We start from the raw sequence: 19710 nt of genomic DNA on the forward strand, positions 1-19710 counted from the left end.
AAGGATGAGAGTCAGGATGTTTTCTCCAACCACTTGCGGTTTTCCACAAATCCTCGTTTGCCTTTCTGGCAATTACCTCCCTGTAATTACATCCCATCAGTTTCCCTTATGGGCTCCCAGTGCTGATCCACCTCACGTACCTCCAGTTCTTTTCTCCCAGGCAGGTTCCTTTCCTCACTCAGATCCCTGTCTCTTCCTTCCTTTTCCCCCATTTGCTCCCTTCCCCTGCTGCACAGATTTTACCTACAGCAGCCTCTAAAGAGAAAAATCTGACTTTGCCCGTGTATCTTCAGGCTGGGAAGAGGTTATTCAGCTGTTTGGGGGATGCTGCATGCGTAGCCTGGGCTGCATCGAGAGATTCACGTAACAGATCTCTGCAGAGAGTTTTTAGAGGGTTTGCTTGTGGAAATCTGGCAAGTCTCAGATACACACGATCCTGACAAAATTACTTTAAGGGAGAGTGTGGCTGTCTCAAAACTTGGAAATTAAGGTGTAGTTATGGCTGCTGAGCTGCCCAACTAAAAAGCCATTTCATGTAGAAATCTTAAGGATGTTTTGGGGGGTTCTGGTAGCACAACTCTCTTCTAGAGTCAAAATGGTTGATAAACAGACTCTGATTAGATCGGTGGATTTTGCCCAACGAAGTGGGTGTTTTGGAGGGCTGAATTAAAATTCAGTGAAGAAATTACATTTGCCATGCAGAACTATATTCTTTTTTTTTTAATTGTGAGCAAGTACTCCAGTAAGGCAGGCAAACTGAAAGGAGCAATTCCATCCAGGGAATAGCCCGGAGTTATAATAGGAGTCAGCTGCGTGGTAAAGACACCAAATGTCTTTCTGGAATGAACCAGCAAGAGCATTCACAACACACCTCAGCTCGTGTTGTGTGCAGCTTTGCGTACTGCTGGGTCAGGCAAAAGCTGGAAGATGCTGCCAAGAAATAATGAGAGGCTTAGAAAATTTAACCTATAAGGGAAGTTTGAAGGAACAGAATTTACTCAGTCTAGAAATGTCAAGATTGAAGTAGTCCTGGACAGGCATTTGTTGTGGGTAGTGGTTAATCTGTCTGTCATCTAGAAGGAACAATTTTTGTCCACAGCACATAGTATATTAAATTTGATACTGTGAAAAGCTATTTCATTATATTTTCTGCAAGTGTTTATCTCTTGGGGTTGCAGACATTTTATACGGGAGAAAAGGGAAGGCTTTTTTCCCTTTGAGAAAAGGAAAGAAAGAGAGGAGGTGACATCGTGGCATTCCTCCAGTTTTTGCATGTCTGTGGTACTAGTTAGGAATGGATGAGCTCCAGTTTTCCAGTTGTTTATAACTTTATCAAATTTGGATGGATTTTCAGAGCAATTATGGAATTAAAAAATATCCAGCACTAAAAGCAACACATCCTGATTGAATTTCAAGTACCTCTTCCAAAATACGGAGAACTCTTTAATTATCGATAATAGTGGGGTTTTGTTAGTATTTACAAAAATACGTTTTATCTTATTTTGTTCTGGGAAATAGTAAACCCTTTGTGACCAGACTCCTTCCTCCTGCCCCCCAAATTGCCAATACTTACCATACAAAGTTTAGGTCAAATGGTTAAAGTCTGGCAAAGTTATAAGCAGCTAAAAACAAGGTCTAAGGGGAAGTGTCATGTAACATTAGTAATAGGGAAAGCTACCAGCCCCACCTATAATAATCTTATTTCTATCAAAGCCAGGTTTCCTTGATGATTCTCAAATGTTTCTACAGGCTTTTAGAGAAGATCTGGAATGCCTTATTCAAGAACAGATGAAGAAAGGCAATAACCCCTCTGGACTGCTTGCATTACAGCAGATCGCTGAATACATTACTGCAAGCTCTTTTGCAGGTTTTTCCTCATCTTCACTCAGTAAGTGAATTATGCATATAATTGCATTTTTTCCCTTTCTTTTTCTATTATTACCAGGGCTTAGCAATGTTGGGATCTCCTCTTTGAATAGAAGTTCTGTCAGAGCTTGCTTCAGCTGTGAAGTAGTACAGATGGTGTCCTTAACTTTCCTTTTTAGGCTCCTTTCTCTCAAACTCTTTGATTTATATAATGATATCCAAAGTGTTTGGAGTTCTCACATTCATTTACTCTAGAATTTTCTAGTAAAAGTTAAACCGAGTTGGGGAACAAAATGCTGCACCCTGTTACTATTAGCTTTTTAACATGGGCTTAAACTGAGACGTGAAATACATAACAATTTAGATTGTTTATTTTTCTGCTCTTGCAAATAAATTATTATTTTTTAAAAAGAGGGGAGGATAGCGTAGCAAACGGAATTGTCACACAAACAGCTCCCACAGTTAAAAACAGCTTGTAGTATGCACTCTAGTTATAAAGATGTCACTAGGATCTTTCAGTTAACACCCAAGTTTTTCTTTCCAAGTCATAAAGCACTGAAATGTTAAAGTCAATTTAAGTTATGTGGGTGGACATCATATGGGAGCTTACAAGCCTGAAGTACAGTGGCAGCTGTCGGAATTCAGCATCTTTTGAGAATTGGTACCAAAATGGCTCTTCAGAGCCCATTTGATAAAACAAGTGGAAGAAGAGAACAACAGATAGCCCAAATAATCTTATCTCCACGTCTCTGGCTGGGCAGGGAGACAGTGGGTCCAACTGTTGTCTCTACTGTGTTTGCCCAGGGACAGTGACAGGACAACTAATGTGCATACTCTTTTTGTTGAAAAACAAAATCACTTTTACTTATTTTACCTCTTCTGGTCTATAAGCAAAGGCTGTAGCTCTCAAAGGGATATCAGGGCATTCAGGAAGGGGAGAGGCATATATTTGTGTAGTCACAAGTCAAAGAGATCAATTGATCTCTGTGCTTTCTTTGTTAGGAAGTGATCTCTTCTGTCCAGCAGTTTGAGAACTCTGGCACTAATCCTAATTTCTTCAATACGACTAAATTAAAGTGCTCAGATTGAGACTTCAGTTCAGTTCTACTGGTGTTGAAGTCTGGCAGGAATGTGTTCTCCTGTAATCTTCAAGCATGTAAAAATCGTTCATTAGTGGCAAATGTCTTAAAGTGCAGTTCTGGTCCTATGTAGGGTCTTGAATTAGGAGAGAGCTCAAAATTGGAGTGGTACATCAAAGGAAAGCTGTATTTCACCTCTCTCGTGTTTGAGAGAGATAAGACTTAAATTTGGGGTATGGTTCCCACTCTCTTAAACAGTGGTTTAAGTAAAGAAACTGCTTGGAAATCCTAGCAATGCAGTTCCAGTCTAATAATTGCTATTATTGCTCTGCTGACAATTTAAATACACTGCTTCTAGAAGATCCCAGCATAGCTAGAAGTTGTTTAATTGTCCGACTGGCCATCGTAATTGTTTATCTGTTTTTCAGGCCATGGGATGATTACACCCATCAATGATCTACCTGGGATAGATACCTCCTCCTTTGTTAAGGGAGAAAAACTCACCCGTTGCAAGTTAGCCAGTTTATATAGATTGGCTGACTTGTTCGGGTGGGCACATTTGCCAAATGCCTATATCACAGTAAGTATTTTAGAGGATAATTTCTTTTATTATTTGGGATCTTACCTATTAGGTCAAATTCATTTTCCCCCTGAATAATATAAATTCCAAAATAGATCAGTAATCCATTTTCTTCCTCCTTTGCAGGTAAGAGTAAGCAAAGAACATGACCACATTCTAATCATTCCAAGAGGTCTGTCCTTTTCTGAAGCTTCAGCTTCTAATTTGGTAGGTGATTCACCTGCTGTAATAACCAGCAAGGCTCAACCTGTTTTCTGAAAGACTTTTGTGGCTGCTGAAATGGACTTCTGAACTATAATCATGCTCTTATTTGTTTTTTAATGTTTACCCACCAGATGAAAAGCTGATTAACTATTTAGATACTAGCATCCTTTGTCCTCAGCATTTCTTTTTGGGTTTAGTTTTTCTTTCTGGTGCTTTGTCTTCAGCTTCAATGTGGAGCAGCAAAGTTTTGTTTTCCTGTCTGCTGGAGCTCATCAAATCCCCGCAGTGTAACAGCAACCTTTTATAACCTGACAATATGGTAATACATATGAAATGACTCTGTAGGAGTCGTGTTAGTAGAGTCAGCTCTTATCTTTACAAGTGGGGAAACCCAGTTGAATAATCTTCCCCAGGCCTAACAAAAGGGCTGGGTGAAGTTACAGATTGGCATTTGGGCAATGGTAGCTGCTAAATCGTGCAATTTTTGATGCAGAACCTGCCATATGTTCTTCATGTCAGTACGTATCTGTAAAGAAATGACATCCAGTTGGAAGGGGTAGCAGATTGAGACTGATCACATTACACCAGCACACAGAGAACCAAAATACAGACATGAGAACGAGACCTGATATGACCCTGCTGTTGTCTTTTGTTGATCCTGCAATTATTGTTTTAATGTTCCCGTGAAATTTAAAAATCCCTATACATTTAATTTCTTATTGGAAATTTCTCATAGGCTGAATTTTCTTCATATATAGAATGTAGGAAATGTCAACAAAAATATTTTTGCAAGTCAGAAACAAGGAGAGCTCAGCTAGACCAAAGAGGAATATATGATGTATCAGGGTCTTGTATTTACTTCTTCCATAGCTGAACTTCCACCAGCTCTCAAGGGCTCGGACAGCAGGATGGTTTATTGACGTACAGATTCATGGCTGCTCTCCTACTTAATTTTCATCCTCTGAGCCCTAAACATGTGGGGAAATTTGGTACCAAGGGGAGGGTAGTTTGGAGGTAGTGGCAGTTGTCGCAAACTTTCTGAATATTGTTCCTTTGCTTGACTTTTCCAGGTTAAGGTAAACATCCTAGGAGATGTAGTTGACCAGGGAAGTACAACTCTAAGTATTGACAACGCAGGATTCAGTCCACATGTGGCCATCTACTCCACGCGCCCCGACGTCAGATGTGTCATACACATACACACCCCTGCAACTGCAGCTGTAAGTCTCCCTCCTTCTAGCATAAAGAGGAAAAAAAAAAAGGCTTACTTTATGAACTTAGATCACCCCTCTGAATCTGAATCACTGCACGCAGCAGTTCTGTTTTTATTTTTAACATCGCCTCTAAAAAAAGGTGTGAGGTTATCAAATAAGCAGAGTGGGAGGGCTGGGCCACCGCAGTGAAACGCGTAGGAATAAACTGATGCTCAGATACAATTGTGCTCAGGTTGAGGCTCAGGCTATAAAGTATATAGTTAACACAGGCTTCATTTATAGCATCTTGGGCCACATAATGTGCTGTGTTCATCAGCATTTGCATTATGCAGCTCCATTTTTAAGTGGCTTAATTAGTAGTTAAATGTCTGGTTTGGATTTACCTCACTATTAAAAAGTCATAGCACGGAAGTTAAAAACGGTCTGTATAACAATGATAAAAATATAAGGAGACTTGAAAGAATTGGTTTAAGTTGAATAGATAAAATCATATTATTTTACATATAAATGCATATATGTGCATTCCTTGACTACGGAGAAAAAAAGGAATGGCTTTTATACTGACTTTTTGAAGTTACAAATGTGGAAAAGAAGGAAAAACCATTAAGTAGGCTTATGCTAAGAATTAAACATGGTTAAAATTCACAAAAATCAACTTAGTTGGGATAATGTCCCTAGGTTGGGTGGCAGCAGCTCTGTCACCCTACTGCACACTGGACTAGGAAAAAAAACAAAGGTATTGTTTCTCAGCTCGGAGAGAGTTTGTCTCTCTTCTAGCAAAGACAGAACGTACAGCCTGCTAAGGCTTGGATGGCTGAGATGTGGGTTTTAAGAATTTCATTCTTTCCTAATTACCAGTACTTCATTTTCTTGAAACAGGTTTCGTCTATGAAATGTGGCATCCTTCCCATATCACAAGAAGCTCTGATCCTGGGAGATGTTGCTTATTACAACTACCAGGGATCTCTTGATGAACAGGAAGAGAGAATTCAGCTTCAGAAAGTTCTTGGACCCAGTTGCAAGGTATTCAGCCTCACTCACGCTCTTCATAAACAATTTTCATGTACTGCGCCAGTTTCTACCATTTAACATTAGTGTCTTCATTTTCTAGGTATTAGTCTTGAGGAACCATGGTGTGGTAGCACTAGGGGAGACACTGGAAGAAGCATTCCACTATATTTTCAATGTGCAACTGGCCTGTGAAACGCAGGTGAGAGAGAATTTATCTGTATTTAATTTCCAACGTTTACGCCGCTGAGTTACAGGCTGTGTCCCAGATGGGAAGATCTCTCATATTACAAAATATTTGGGGTTGTGGAATCCAGTAATAATATGCCAGATCAAAGGCAGGGAAACTGGAGTAATCAGGACAACATGGAAGGGAGAGCACAAATACTGTAGCATTCTTCCTAGAGCGAGTACCGGTGGTGTTACACTCTGGAGGGTGCAGGTTTTGTTCCGTGCTGTGAAGAGCGAGCTTCAGGCTGGGCTTCTGTCAGCTGATGGTTTCAGTGGTGCTCGTTGCATGTGGAAGTGGGACGTAAGATCTCTCGACGTCCAGCTCGAGTATCAAAGCTGAACGTTGTGGCAATGAAAGAAGCTTGTCTGTGATCACAAAGATCTGTAAAACCAAATAAACAAAAGGTCTTTGGAGCAATGGTAGAGGGCAGTGTATTTAAAAATAATGAGTCCCCAAATGAGTTGTTTCCATTTCATCTAACTTTAGCTGCCTAGTTAGATATCTAGGTATTACCTACATATAACCTGAGGTGAGAGACCACTGAAAGTGTCCTCACCTTCCATAACTCCGAAGCCTGTCCCCAGAAACTGCATCACTTTGCTCTTACTAGTACCCAGTGATCCTGTCCTCCCCCGTAGGTGTTTGGGGGTGCAAATGACAGTCTCCCGTCCTTTCCTCTCCTCCCTCACCTGCCATTCAATTTGAGTTCAATCACTCATTCATTTTGAAACATGTATAAAAATGAAAAAAAATTTGTCTGGTGATGCAGAAGGACCTTTTTAAGGTACTCTTGAAAGCTGGTGTTTGAGTCTATCCCTTTGAAAGTGCAATTATGAGCAGATAGTATCATCCTTTCTACAAGAATCGCTTGCTATATATTTTAATACATTTTAGCACAGAAAAAAATTAGCATGAGAAATAACTGCAGCACGTATTTAAGCGTGTTTCTCCCGTGAATTCAGAAAAGAATCCAAAAGCTTTTCCACAAATGAAATGCACTCATTGATGTCTCCAGGTTCATGCATTAGCTGGAGCGGGTGGGATAGACAATCTCTTACTCCTGGATCTGCAGAAGTTCAAGCCTTCCACCCACGCCGTGGCAGCGACGGGAGGAGGTGGGGTTAACATGGCTTCACAGCAGAAATGGAAGGTTGGGGAGCAAGAATTTGAAGCACTCATGAGGATGCTGGACAACCTGGTGAGAGCACTTCGATGGCTTTGTCCCAACAGTCTTTTAGCAACTTCTGAGTGCAGGATTAGCTTCTGTAAAGCCAATGATTTTTTTTTTTCTTGTTTCCTTGTGAGTTTGAAAATGGAGTAACTTTTATTGTATATGAAATCTCTTCTGCTTGGTTTAGTTTTTATTATGTCAGCATATCTGACAGAAGTATTCTGTCTTGGTAAGAATTTATAATGTTTTGAACTTAAATTTTGTTCTACCCATCTCACAAACATATTTGTTTTTTATAGTAGTCTTGTAATAATAAAGTTTAATCACATCCTGGTAAATAGACATAGAAGATTACCTCTATTGTATTAATCTCTACTATTGAGAAAGAAGATGATAATAAGCTATTTGTTTGAAATGTCTGTTTCACTGCAGTATGAATTCTGGAACAGCCTTTAATACAAATAGAGTGAGGAAGGGGAGAGTGTCATGAACTAGGATGGGCTGTTGGGCAAGTCAGATAAATGTCCTCAGGAATGCTACCTGGGTCACAGCCCGAGCAGGTCATTTGGTCAGACATTGACCATTACAGGAGGAAGGTGAAGTGCAAGTGGGGTCCTCTTCAACTGCTGCTGTGCAGGGCATTTTAACTGGGGCTCCTGAATATTAGGAATATGAATGATACCACTGGCTCAATCTCTCTGGAGCTTAGTGGACCTGTTTAATGCACATAAAGCAGCACAAAACTTCCATGACTCTCTTTGAATACCTTTTCCTGATTTATTTTTTTTTATTATTTTTTTGAAATTAATTTTCTGTTGTTTCTCCTCCTCCCCAGGGATACAGAACTGGCTATGCCTATAGGCAACCGTTAGTCAGGGAAAAACCCAGACATAAAAGTGATGTTGAGATCCCAGCCACTGTGACTGCCTTTTCGTTTGAAGATGATACAGTCCCTCTTTCCCCCCTGAAATTCCTGGCGCAGAGGCAACAGAGGGAAAAGACAAGATGGCTGAACTCTCCAAACACATACTTGAAAGTCAATGTGCCTGAGGAGTCCTGGAACGGGGAAACCAGTCCCAGGACTAAGATCACGGTAGGTAGATACTCTAGGCAGTTGCTTAGTTTTAACACTTGAGAGAAAATAAATTCTGCACAGGAAATCTTTAACAGGATTAGAAAATAATGTTATCAAACAAATGAAAACAGGTTTTTAGGGAGACTTAATGACATTAGTACTAAGGGTCCCCTCTGTTTGGGGCACAGGGGGGATTACTGTTTGGAAGAGTAGCACTTTATGATAAAATTTAGCAATGATTTCCTTGTTGTTACCAGCTCTTCTGATTCCTGAAGTAGAAAACAGTTTTTCTACCATATCTTTTAATGCTGTTAATTATCCACCAAATATAAGAAGCTTTAAAATAACCCATGGTTTGTTCTCTGCACAAGGGAGACACAAGCTCTAATTAATCTCTAACTGTCCCTGAGCCTGTTAAAAAAAGATGTCGAAGAGTCTGTTTATTCTGCTATTTTGAATGATGATCAAGATTTTTCCTCCTCCTTCATCTCTGTAAGATGCTTCCACTGTGTTTCCAGCCTGGAGAGAGGTGGCTCGTCCAGGACTAGGAAATGTGGTATTTGCTATGGGACTACTCCCAGTTGCACAGTACAACTTGTAAATGCATCAGCTCCTCCTGCTGGCAGGCTATCGAGTTTCTAAAATTCGGGAGGAACACCTTCAGGAACTGATATAAAACTTTACTTACAAAGGAAAAAAACTCCAGACAAAATGTGTGGTTAGCAGAGGTGGAATCTGATGGCATGAACAAGGGCTGTGGAGCTGGTAGATCTATGTGCTTACTAGGAAGTTAGATCCTTTCTAAATATGACTTCATTTGTACAGAGTTAATACTGCGTTTTTCAGGAATGCATTTCAGTGTTTACAAAAAGTAATCTTGTTGATACATGTTCAAGGCAATTTAAATCCTCTTGGGAAAACATACAAACTTGTAAGGAGTTGAGATTATTTTGTGCATGTCATGTGGAATTGAGAATAAAGTCAGAAAGGCCGTTGTTTATATCTGCTCTTTAACAGTAAAACAACACTGAGAATTGTTATTCCCCATCAGGCTGGGGGTTTTAGCCTCTTTATTTTTTTTTTCTCCTTCAAGTGGATGAAAGCTGATGACTCCTCCAAGACCAGTGGAGGAACGCCAATCAAAATCGAAGATCCAAACCAATTTGTTCCTCTAAACACAAACCCCAGTGAAGTGTTGGAAAAGAGAAATAAGGTAAAAGAAGTGTAATGAAATGAAAATTGCAACATTTCCAAATAAAATTCTATGTTCAAGTAATTATTTAATGCAGTAGTAAAATTACATTTTCTAATGTTCTGATTTTACTAAGGAATTTCCTGAAATGTATGTGATTTTTGGCACAAAAAAGCATATATTTGAATGTATGACATCCATGAAGTCTGTAGATACATATTTTTTTATATATATACACATATATATAAATTTTCAATGCAATAGTTTGGTGAAGGATGAGTATTAACTCTGGAAATGATTGGAAATGGTAGTCCCTGCTATTTAGGATTATACTTAGTGGATGATGAGGTGTCAACATGAACCGAGTTGCTGTGCATCGTCTGCAGCACGATTCAATCTCAGACTGTAATCTCACTCTGTTCTCTGTTAATTCTCCTAGCACTTATTAAGATGGAGTTTCTTTGGTCCCCTCTGCTTCCTAATGGCCAAAAAAAAAAAAAAAAGAAAAAAAAAAAAAAAAAAAGGGTTATTGTTGGCCCTATTTGTTCTGTTAATTCTCCTAGCACTTATTAAGATGGAGTTTCTTTGGTCCCCTCTGCTTCCTAATGGCCCAAAAAAAAAAAAAAAAGAAATAAAAAAAAAAGAATAAGGTTATTGTTGGACCTATCTGTAAACACAAATATCTCACTGCTTTTCCCTTCCAGCACATAAGATTCTGACTGTCAGACTGACAAAATACTCCACCCTAGGCATAACTGTATTAACAGATGTTCAAGACACTTTCCATTTGATTACTTTTTTTTTTCTTTCTTTCTTGGAAAGCACCATATCAGTATCCATGGGGACTGAACTGGAGTCAAAAGGAACAACTCCCTTCCTTAGAACTGGAAAGGCACCCTCTAATCATCTAGAGATTAATAACACAAGTCCCAGACAATGATTTTTAAATTCATGCGTGTTACTGTCTCAGTAGATAGTTTATGTAGATTTATTTTTTTTTCTGATTTGTATTTTTATTTATATGTGATCTGTCAGTCTTTTAAGCTCTGACAGTGTGAAGCTCGGGCTGCTGGCTTGGGGAAAATAATGAGATATTTGCAGAAGGAAAAAACTTTACCAACCTTTGTGTTCACACTTATTTTGGGGGGACGGAGAGGACAGGTTGAGACACATACTATGCCTTGGAGCTTATTTGTAGACAGTGGCTAGTGTGAAGTGCAGGAGCTGGGACTAGGGTAGGTATTTGGGAGTACTCCAAGGGCTAAACCACAAATGCAGTGTCTTCAGAGCTGGAAGGAGAGTTCTTCATATTTAGGTGCAGTAGCATAAGCTTGATCCTCCAGGCATTCACTGCTGCCTTCGTTACTGGCTTTGCAAAGCTAATTGGCTTAGGATTTGTTAAAGAGAAATACCTGTTTCTAACCTGGTTTATTTTCTCTATCTAGATAAGGGAGCAAAACAGATATGACCTAAAGACAGCAGGACCACAGTCGCAGCTGCTCGCTGGGATTGTCGTGGATAAAAAGCCAAGTCCAGTGAGTAGGACACAATTAATTGATTTACAAACCTTTGGGTTATTTGTCTTTCAAACACCAGTTTGGGTTATTTTTCCTAAATGCTTTGTTAGAAGGAATTGTTTTAATTCCAGATTTTGGATGTGTGATACGTTTTATTCATGTTTCATTTCAGAGGTTTAAAATGTCAGTTTCAAATGGAAATATGCATGGCAAGTTTCCCTGCCATTAGTATTAATGGAGTAGGACCTCTGTCTGTTCATTTATTCAATGGGGTCATTTTCATCTGGATGCATCTGTCTTTTTCTTCTACATTCCCTGCCAATCTGATGTCACCAAACTTCGGGCCAAAGAGAAACATTAAACATGTATATCTTGCTTGCCTGCTTCTTTTTTTGGTTTGTTTTTAACTGTTAAATTTTGTGGGTTTCTCATTTCCAGCCCATGCAGTTTGAAGACGATGAGCACGCGCCTCCGGCACCACCCAACCCCTTCAGCCATCTCACAGAAAAGGAACTGGAAGAGTACAAGAAAACAATTGAGCGCAAGCAGCAAGGGTTGGAAGGTCAGTGGTGTGTTTTTGGATGTTGGGGTTTACATTTTAATAATAAGTTCATTATTAGTTTGAAAATATCTACTGTAAAAAATGTATGCACGTTAATTATTAGCAGGTACTGTTGGCAACTACTTTAGAACTAATTGTTCCTTCTGACAGTAGAATTTTTTGTTAAATGTTTTGGGTTTTTTCCACTTTGGTTTGTGTTATTATTAAAGCAATGAAAGGTTTGCACAGCAACGGGGTTGACAAAAACACACTTTTAACATAATGACTGATTTTGTCAGAATTGTAAAATAACTTAGGTTGGAAGAGCCCGTGAAGGTCATCTTGGTCCTCCTCAAAGTTGATATCAAAGGTGCTCAGGTCTGTGCCCAGCTGAGCAAAAGTTTACCAAGATGTTTGGTCTTGGCTTCTTTGAATTTTTCTTCTGTTCTCCTGGTGTGCAAAACTCATCTACTTTCACTTTTTACATCATCTTCTAATTCTACTATTCCGTAGGGAATTACTAATGCAGAGTAATTGTTTTTTATTTTAACAATAACATTGTTATGCATTCTTCTTCACTAATATTGTGTAATAAAACAGTTTTGCTATGTGCCACATTCAGGGCGTGATAGCTTACTGTGACAGCAAACTGTGTGACTTATGGCTAGATAAAACCATGGGGCGTGCTACTTGGAATGCAGCCCTGCCACCCTTTTTAATGCTTTCTGTTAAAGAACTAATATAGAGTGATTGTTAGCAGATAAAACATGTAAATACATAATTCTGTAGAGTTTAAACTGTGTATTGTAACTACTCAGTGTTGTCAGCATGAGCAATGCAATGCTAACAGAGCTGTAAATCTTGTAGCACTGACTTTCTTGCTTGATTTTGACTTTTGCTTGGCTACTAATTCCAGTCTTGTCCTGCAGATGCTGAACAGGAATTGTTCTCAGATGACGGTTCATCTGTGTCACAAATTCAGTCACAAACTCAATCCCCGCAAAATGTCCCAGAAAAATTAGAAGGTATTCCATGCAATTTCTGTACAATGCCAATGGCCCTGAAAACCTGAGCCATCTGCTCCGCTGCTGTGTTCTTACACCTGTGTGAGGTCAACTGAGCCAAAAAGAGCCCTCTGGGTGGGACTCTGTCCAGAAAACTGCTTTTCCCTACTTTTTATAATGTGTAGTTCTCACAAGCAGAAAACAACACAGGGCATACTGAAACTTAGATATTAATAAGGTGGAGGAAATAGATATTATAAGTGTTAATATCAGGGGTTTTTTTGCCTAAGACTTTTCCAGCGAGGTCTAAGAAGGCCTTTTGAAAGGCTACTTCTCCAAAGACTTATGGATGGAATGGCTGTGCTTTCATAAATCAGTCTCTTGTGGTAAAGCATAATTCTGAGTGTGCTGGAGACTGAATACGTACAAGCTGTGCAGACTGTCTTTGTATAGGCTGTATACAGCTTGAGCTCTTTATACACCTGGCAGACATAAGGTTAGCTTTTTCAGCCTGTTCTCCTTTAATGACATTTTCTCAGGGTTTTCTGCTTACAAGAAGTTAAGAGTGTAGATAAAGTGGGGGGAAAAAGACACATCTAACCACTTTGGGTTTTATTCTTTGGATCGTGATCCAAACTCACACACTTTGTCTCAATACGGGTCTTTTTACATGATAGTAGACATAAATAATTGCAAAATTGTTCTTTCAGAAAATCATGAAGATTTCTATACCCAGAACGCTAACCTCATATCTGTGGAGTTGCCAGTGGTGGTGGTGAACGGCAAGGAGGACGCTCATGACGTGGAGGAAGATCTCACCAAGAGGGTCAGCCAGTTAACCACTAGTACTGTGGAGAGCGTAGAGATTACAATTAAAAGCTCTGAAAAGATAGAAGAGGCCCTGTCCCCTGAAGGGTCACCTTCCAAATCCCCGTCGAAGAAGAAGAAGAAATTCCGCACCCCGTCTTTCCTGAAAAAGAGTAAAAAGAAGGAGAAAGTGGAAGCGTAAGTGCAGTTGTGATGTGAGGAGACATTGCACATTTGAAACGTTTAAGTTGACCATTAACAGCGTAGTGTTAGGGGTGTGCAGTAACTGGACTCTTAACCTAAACAAAAAGGAACTGGAAGAGGTTTTGCTTTAAGAAAAAAAAAAAAAAAGAACAAACAACCAAACAAAAAAAAAACCTTTCATGTTAATTGAAAGTTAATTCATCTCTCACTTAACTGTGTCCAAAATTGCTATGAGGGTTGGAAACAGTCATTAGTTTCCTGTAGAACTACACTGGCAGGTGCTCGATTACCCTCATAGCAAGAGCGAATACCACCACAGGCTGCAGCAGCCAGTTCTGCTTGGAGTATTTTGCAGACCTTAAACTTTTCAGTACAGTTCAAGTCTTTATTAAAAGTTACTGATGAGTGATCATACGACTTTTTAAAACTGCTGTCTCATTTGGTAACCGGATCATACATTTTTGTATTGTGATTTTGACCATATATTTTATGTTTCTGTGCCCCTGTTTGAGTGGGTGCATATTAACAGCACACCTTTAAATCTTTTTTAAGATTAGATCATATAGAAATATTATACACTGGCACATAATATTAGGGGGAAAACTGTGTAAGAGAAAGTTTATTTGGAATTATACAAAATGTCTAAAGAATTCCATTCTTCAATAACTTTTTTGCCAAATATTTCATTTTAGTGAAATATAATTTTTGAAGACTTCTTTTTTATTCTATCAGTTGGGGGAGGGGGGTGGGAAACCCTTATTTTTCAAGAAGGGGGATTTTATACACTTAACATTGATAATTTAGTTTAACTGGCAAAACAAAAAGAAGATTTTATATGTTCAAATGTTTGTATACCATTCAGTATAAAGGTATTATAAGCATGTGAACCAAGCATTGAATAGTAGAGTGTATTTAAGAATGCTTGGTTTAGAGTATACTTAAATATAATGCAGGAATCCAGGGGCTTAGAAATCAAAAGATAAAAGCATATAAAATTGAACTGGATTCGTGTTTAAAAATTACTTGTGGGTTGTTTTTTTCTCTCATGGTATTGCTAATGAATGAAGAAAAATAATCTCTTAACATAACCAAATGAAGGAAACAAAACTGTTAAAAGGGAAAGTGAAATAGTAAGAAAATAGGAGGAGACAAAGAAAGTAAAAGTCTGGTGATTATTTTTTTTAAATATATGATATGGATTGTGGGATATTTTTATTAAATCAGCAAAGTGACATTTCCATATTAGACGTTTTAAATAATTTGTATGGATTCATACAGAGTGCAACACTTTGGGTTTTTTTCTTCACTTTCATTTGAATTGTAAAAGGGTCTCATGAATCTGTGTTGTCCTTTGGATGAACCCAGAGCAAATCAGAGCCTAGTGCCATGGGTAGGGGTGGTACTGCCACTTACTCATTTTTACTGATATTGTCATTTTAGTACTTTTACTGTATTGTAAATACAAACTAAACATAGAAATTAACATAGGGTTTTCTTCGCTGTGTCAAACTGTCTGTAAATCAGTCATCGCAATAGAACGTACATTTTAAAAGATCCATGTGATTCCCAAATTGCCGGTTGAAATATTATACCATATATAATTGTTAAATATGGCTGGAGAGTGGTTTGGCATGCAAAAATGTTGATTATAGCATGTTGGGGGGCTGGTTAGCTTTGACCGTGTTCAGTGTGATAATGCAATGTTGGAATGGATCCTGGAAACAATTTTCTAGCTATCACTAAATACTGGAATCAGTGTTTTTAATCATAGTGGAAACTTTCAGTTGCTTACTACTTTGTTTTTTATGTTCTACATTATTTGTGTTGTATTACAACATATGTAGAAACAGTAACCTGTGAACTACGCTTTTCATAACTTTTTAAAAAATATATCTAAATGAATGCAATGTGCATAAATATTTTTTAAAATGCAACCGTGAACTATTTGCACCTTTTGCTAATGCCTCTATTTACTTGCTTTGGCATAAAGAATGAGCCAGCCAACTCTTGTGTCCTGTGGAAAATATATAAATGTTATCTGAAATTGCTCATAGATGTAATGCTAATTAATGTTAAATCACAAATAAACAGTATTTTAAATAGATGGATTTTGTATGGCAGCCTTTTGTTTGTGCAGTGCTCAACTGAGAGAGTTGGGGTTGTTCATCCTGGAGATGAGAAGGCTCCGGGGAGACCTTACAGCCCCTTCCAGTGCCTGAAGGGGCTACAGGAGAGGTGGGGGGGGAACTCTTTATCAGGGAGTGGAGCAATAGGATGAGGGGTAATGGTTTTAAACTGAAAGAAGGTAGATTTAGATTAGATACCAGAAAGAAATTCTTTGCTGTGAGGGTGGTGAGACACTGGAACAGGTTGCCCAGAGAAGCTGTGGCTGCCCCATCCCTGGAGGGGTTCAAGGCCAGGCTGGATGGGGCTTGGAGCAATCTGGTCTGGTGGGAGGTGTCCCTGCCCAGGGCAGGGGGGTGGAACTCAATGATCTTTAAGGTCCTTTCCAACTCTAACCATGCTATGATTCTATGATTTCTTGCTTGTAGAAACAATGCCTTGATTATGCATGTTACTTCTCAAGAGTTTATTCTGAAGGTGGCTTCTTGCTTGTGCTTGTTCCGAAAGCGGTGCAGGAAAGTTGTCTGATCCTATTAGAGAACAGTTGGTTCCTCTGCAGCAGATCCTGGAGATGAAAGAGGACAGGCCCGTGGTAAGGTACGCCGCGTTGGCAGGCAGTTGTTTGAACCCTGGTTGAGTTTGTGCTGGGGGCTTTTTGCTCCTGGGGCACGTGTCCCCGTCTTCTTGGTCTGTGTCTTCTGCTCTGCAGCGTGGGTTTGCGTACCCTGGCTCAGGACTCAGCTGGTTTAAGTGCTGTGTAAGTACAGAGCAGGGAAATAGCTTGGGGAAATAACTTTCTTTAGGTTTTTATTTTATTTTATTAATGAAAACAAAGGGGTTTTGTAGAGAGGCCTTTAATGCAAAATTATTTGAAGACATCTGTGTCGTGCCCTGCCAGCATCTGGGATACCTCGGAGTCTCTGAGGCTGCAGAAGTTGCAGTGTTATGTTTTTATAGCTATACTGGCTCTGGGAAACGTCTTTAAGGACTTGGACAAATGTTTATTTTCATTGTCTTTCCACAGATCAGCCTTTTGTTTCTGTTTACAAGACAGACAGAATCCTGCCCTCCCCGTGTCTGGTGACAGTTTCATGAACTCGGTCCCCGTGTGGGAGGATAATTTTGGTTCAGCATTTTAAATCAATCTTAACCAAGATTCAAGTAATGTTCTTACTATCGTTGGTCTCCAGGAGCATCCACGGTCGCTCAGAGCTGCACTAAGGCGAGAGCAGACCCTGTGTCAGCACGGAGGAGCTTACACTGCAAGGCTGGGTGCGTCTAGAGTTTTCTTCTTCGAGCTCTCTTTATTCCCAAGAGTCTACAAACCACAGCAGACCCGTTATTTTCACTTGGATATCATTCCTTCACAGCGTTACATGAAGGATCTGAGATGCTGCAGGCCAAAGCATGAGAATGAAGATGGTGTCCATGGCAGGTGTTAGTTAGGGCTTAAGTCTTGGGAAGTAGGAGCCCTTGGAGAGACAGGCTTCAAAATGGATCACGGACAGGATAGGAAATAATTATTGCCATTGGGATCCTTAACCCAAAAAAAGAGAAGCAGCAGTGTGTGCTGTGAGGAATTACATGCAAGTTGCCACCTCGGAGCCTCATGAAGGGCAAACAAGGGGTTTATAAAGTTGGCCATGGCCATCTTTCTACCCCGCCTTTGTCTCTGTACAGCAGTACTAAAATCTGTGTTCCTGTCCTGGTGGTCACCTGCCAATGACTCCTACAGATTCTCACCTGTTTGGAGATGAGTGTTACATAACAAACCAGATTCTGCTTGATTTGCAAAAATGGTAAAATGAGGTGTGCTTTAGATGAACCTTTAAATGCTGCAAGGAGACAGGATAATGTCACGGTGAAGGCTGCAAAAGGCTGTTTTCACCAGTGTTCTCCTGCCTTGCTGGTTGAGGTGTTGTGCACTGATTTCTCTGGTGCTCAGCAGTTGAGGATTTTCTAATTTCTGGAAGTCCAGTTTGCAAAACTATTGAGTTTTCACTGTTTCAGTCTGGGGAAGCTTCTCAAATACGATGCACTGCTCAGTGGCCAAGGACAGGGAGAAAGGGCCACTGTGTCCCAAACCGGGCACGTGGGTCTGATGGAAACTTCTGACGTGAGCACTGACGTTCCTCCTCTCCCTTCCTTCAATGGGCAAGGAAATGCATCCCCTGGGCCACAGGGTTGTTGTGTGGGTTGGTATTTGCTCTTTCAGAGATCCAGTGTGTTAAATGAGGTGGAGGACTCATTAAAAAGCACTAATTAGAAGCTGCCCAGTGATGTGCGTGCAGGCAGCTGGGGCGCAGTCAGCCTGTCTGGGCATTGCCATGTGCACGGCTCAAAGGCCGGGAGGGCATTGGGTGGAGATGGGCACTTCTGATATTTTAGCTGTCTAAACTCCTGTATAAACTCCTGTTTTTACGACCTGCAGATTGACCAAACTTGCACAGACACTTGGAGGAACAGTAGGAACCACATCCCTAATACAACAGTTGCTCGGTCCTTTGCCACAACTTCTCATCTCAGTTGGAAAGCCAGCAGAAATTTAGGTTTCTAAGAGAAAAAGTTGCCTGGGTGTAATGTGGAGGGACTTCTGCAGCCTTGTTCTTTGGAAGGTTTGATTACCTCAGTGTTACATTTTATGGATGCCAGCACCTGCAAACACCCCCGAGTGGTTTTCCTTGGACCAGCACAAGGCATGGAAAGTCTCCCTCAAGTTTGATCAACAGAACAAAGCCTGGTGATGAGAACTGGAGGGCAAACCTGGTGGCACCTTATGCCTCCAGCCCCGTGGGTGCAGCCCAGCTCTGGTAATGACCCATGTAGATCTTCAGTCCTTTAAACACACTCATCAGTGGTGGGAGCTACACAGGGCAGATACACTGAGCCAGGGGGAGAAAATATTTCCTTGGGTGTGTTCTCAAAGTCCCTTTACCACTGGTTGTGCTTTTCTTCTTCCTGTGTCTGCAGGGAGCAATGGAAATTCAGGAGTTCGCACTGAAACCGTGGTTGAGAGTCCCAAAGTTGCAGGCAGCCTTTGGGAGGTGACAATTCGAGCGGCCGTTAGATGGCATCAGACTTTCAGGTTTGCTGCCTTCCTTCCTCGCAGCCGGAAAGCCATTAACAAAGAGCTTTCAAAGAAAGTATTTTGGTGGAGATTTTGTGGGCTTTATTCCAGTTCCAGCGCAGCGAGATGAAAGCAGACATCTGGCTGTCGGACTCATTTTCTTTATTGATTCATTTCAAAATCCAGCAGTGGAGTGGGCTGTGTCTGGGAGGCAAGATTCCTCCGCCACCCTCCATCCTCTCCTGCTTTCACAACCAGCTAAATTATTTTATTGCACTTGTAAATTCATTCTGCTGAGCAAAAAAAAAATATCCTTATGTTCAATATTTTCTCTCTGGCAGCCTTACCCACAGCCCAGAGGGCTCCCAGCAGTTCTGGGTGCTTGGGGGAGAAGTGACTGGAGTTGCTGGTGGAAGGTGGCAGGGGGACAGAGCTTCAGATGTCCTGGGGTCAGGGCAGAGCCTTGCTGATCTGCCCCCTCAGGTCTGTGAACAGAGAACCAGAAGTCGTGGCAGCTGTGTCTCTAGGAAGGTTCTACAGGGAAGAAAGGTTTTTTAAAGTAGTAGAGAAACCTGGTGCTATGGGAGTTCAACCACGCCAGTGTGGAGGGTTGTACTTAATTTTCATAACTCTTTTAAAGGGAATGTCTTTGCCAACTTGTTTGTACCTGCTTGCTCTTCAGCAGGTACAGTCTCCCAAAGGCAGACCTGGCCTCTTGGTCTCTGACCTGCACGTTGTTGGAGGCTGAGGGCAAGGTCTCGGGAAGCATCACCACGTGCTCACCCTGGTCCTATGCTTCTCTCCAAGTGCCTTCCCTTCATCTTT

General features: G+C 40.5%; 1 protein-coding gene across 5 annotated transcripts in view; it reads left to right on the top strand.

Moving 5' to 3' along the window:
- Positions 1-15798, top strand: part of ADD3 (adducin 3) — a 101118-nt gene extending 85320 nt beyond the window's left edge. For 4 of the 5 annotated variants that reach the window (XM_014958753.1, XM_014958763.1, XM_014958785.1 and 1 more), the window contains 13 exons: positions 1750-1888; positions 3374-3525; positions 3652-3732; positions 4800-4949; positions 5823-5966; positions 6055-6153; positions 7199-7381; positions 8190-8447; positions 9523-9642; positions 11067-11156; positions 11577-11700; positions 12609-12704; positions 13394-15798. In XM_014958753.1, coding sequence (XP_014814239.1) covers positions 1750-1888; positions 3374-3525; positions 3652-3732; positions 4800-4949; positions 5823-5966; positions 6055-6153; positions 7199-7381; positions 8190-8447; positions 9523-9642; positions 11067-11156; positions 11577-11700; positions 12609-12704; positions 13394-13692 — 1935 coding nt within the window. In that variant the 3' untranslated portion in view covers positions 13693-15798. The remainder of the gene's footprint in view (positions 1-1749; positions 1889-3373; positions 3526-3651; positions 3733-4799; positions 4950-5822; positions 5967-6054; positions 6154-7198; positions 7382-8189; positions 8448-9522; positions 9643-11066; positions 11157-11576; positions 11701-12608; positions 12705-13393) is intronic. The other variant, XM_014958793.1, reaches the window with a different exon arrangement.
- Positions 15799-19710: the final 3912 nt, after the last annotated feature.

The sequence above is a fragment of the Calidris pugnax genome, unplaced genomic scaffold (assembly GCF_001431845.1).
Source record: "Calidris pugnax isolate Ruff unplaced genomic scaffold, ASM143184v1 scaffold4, whole genome shotgun sequence".
Taxonomy (NCBI): Eukaryota; Metazoa; Chordata; class Aves; order Charadriiformes; family Scolopacidae; genus Calidris; species Calidris pugnax.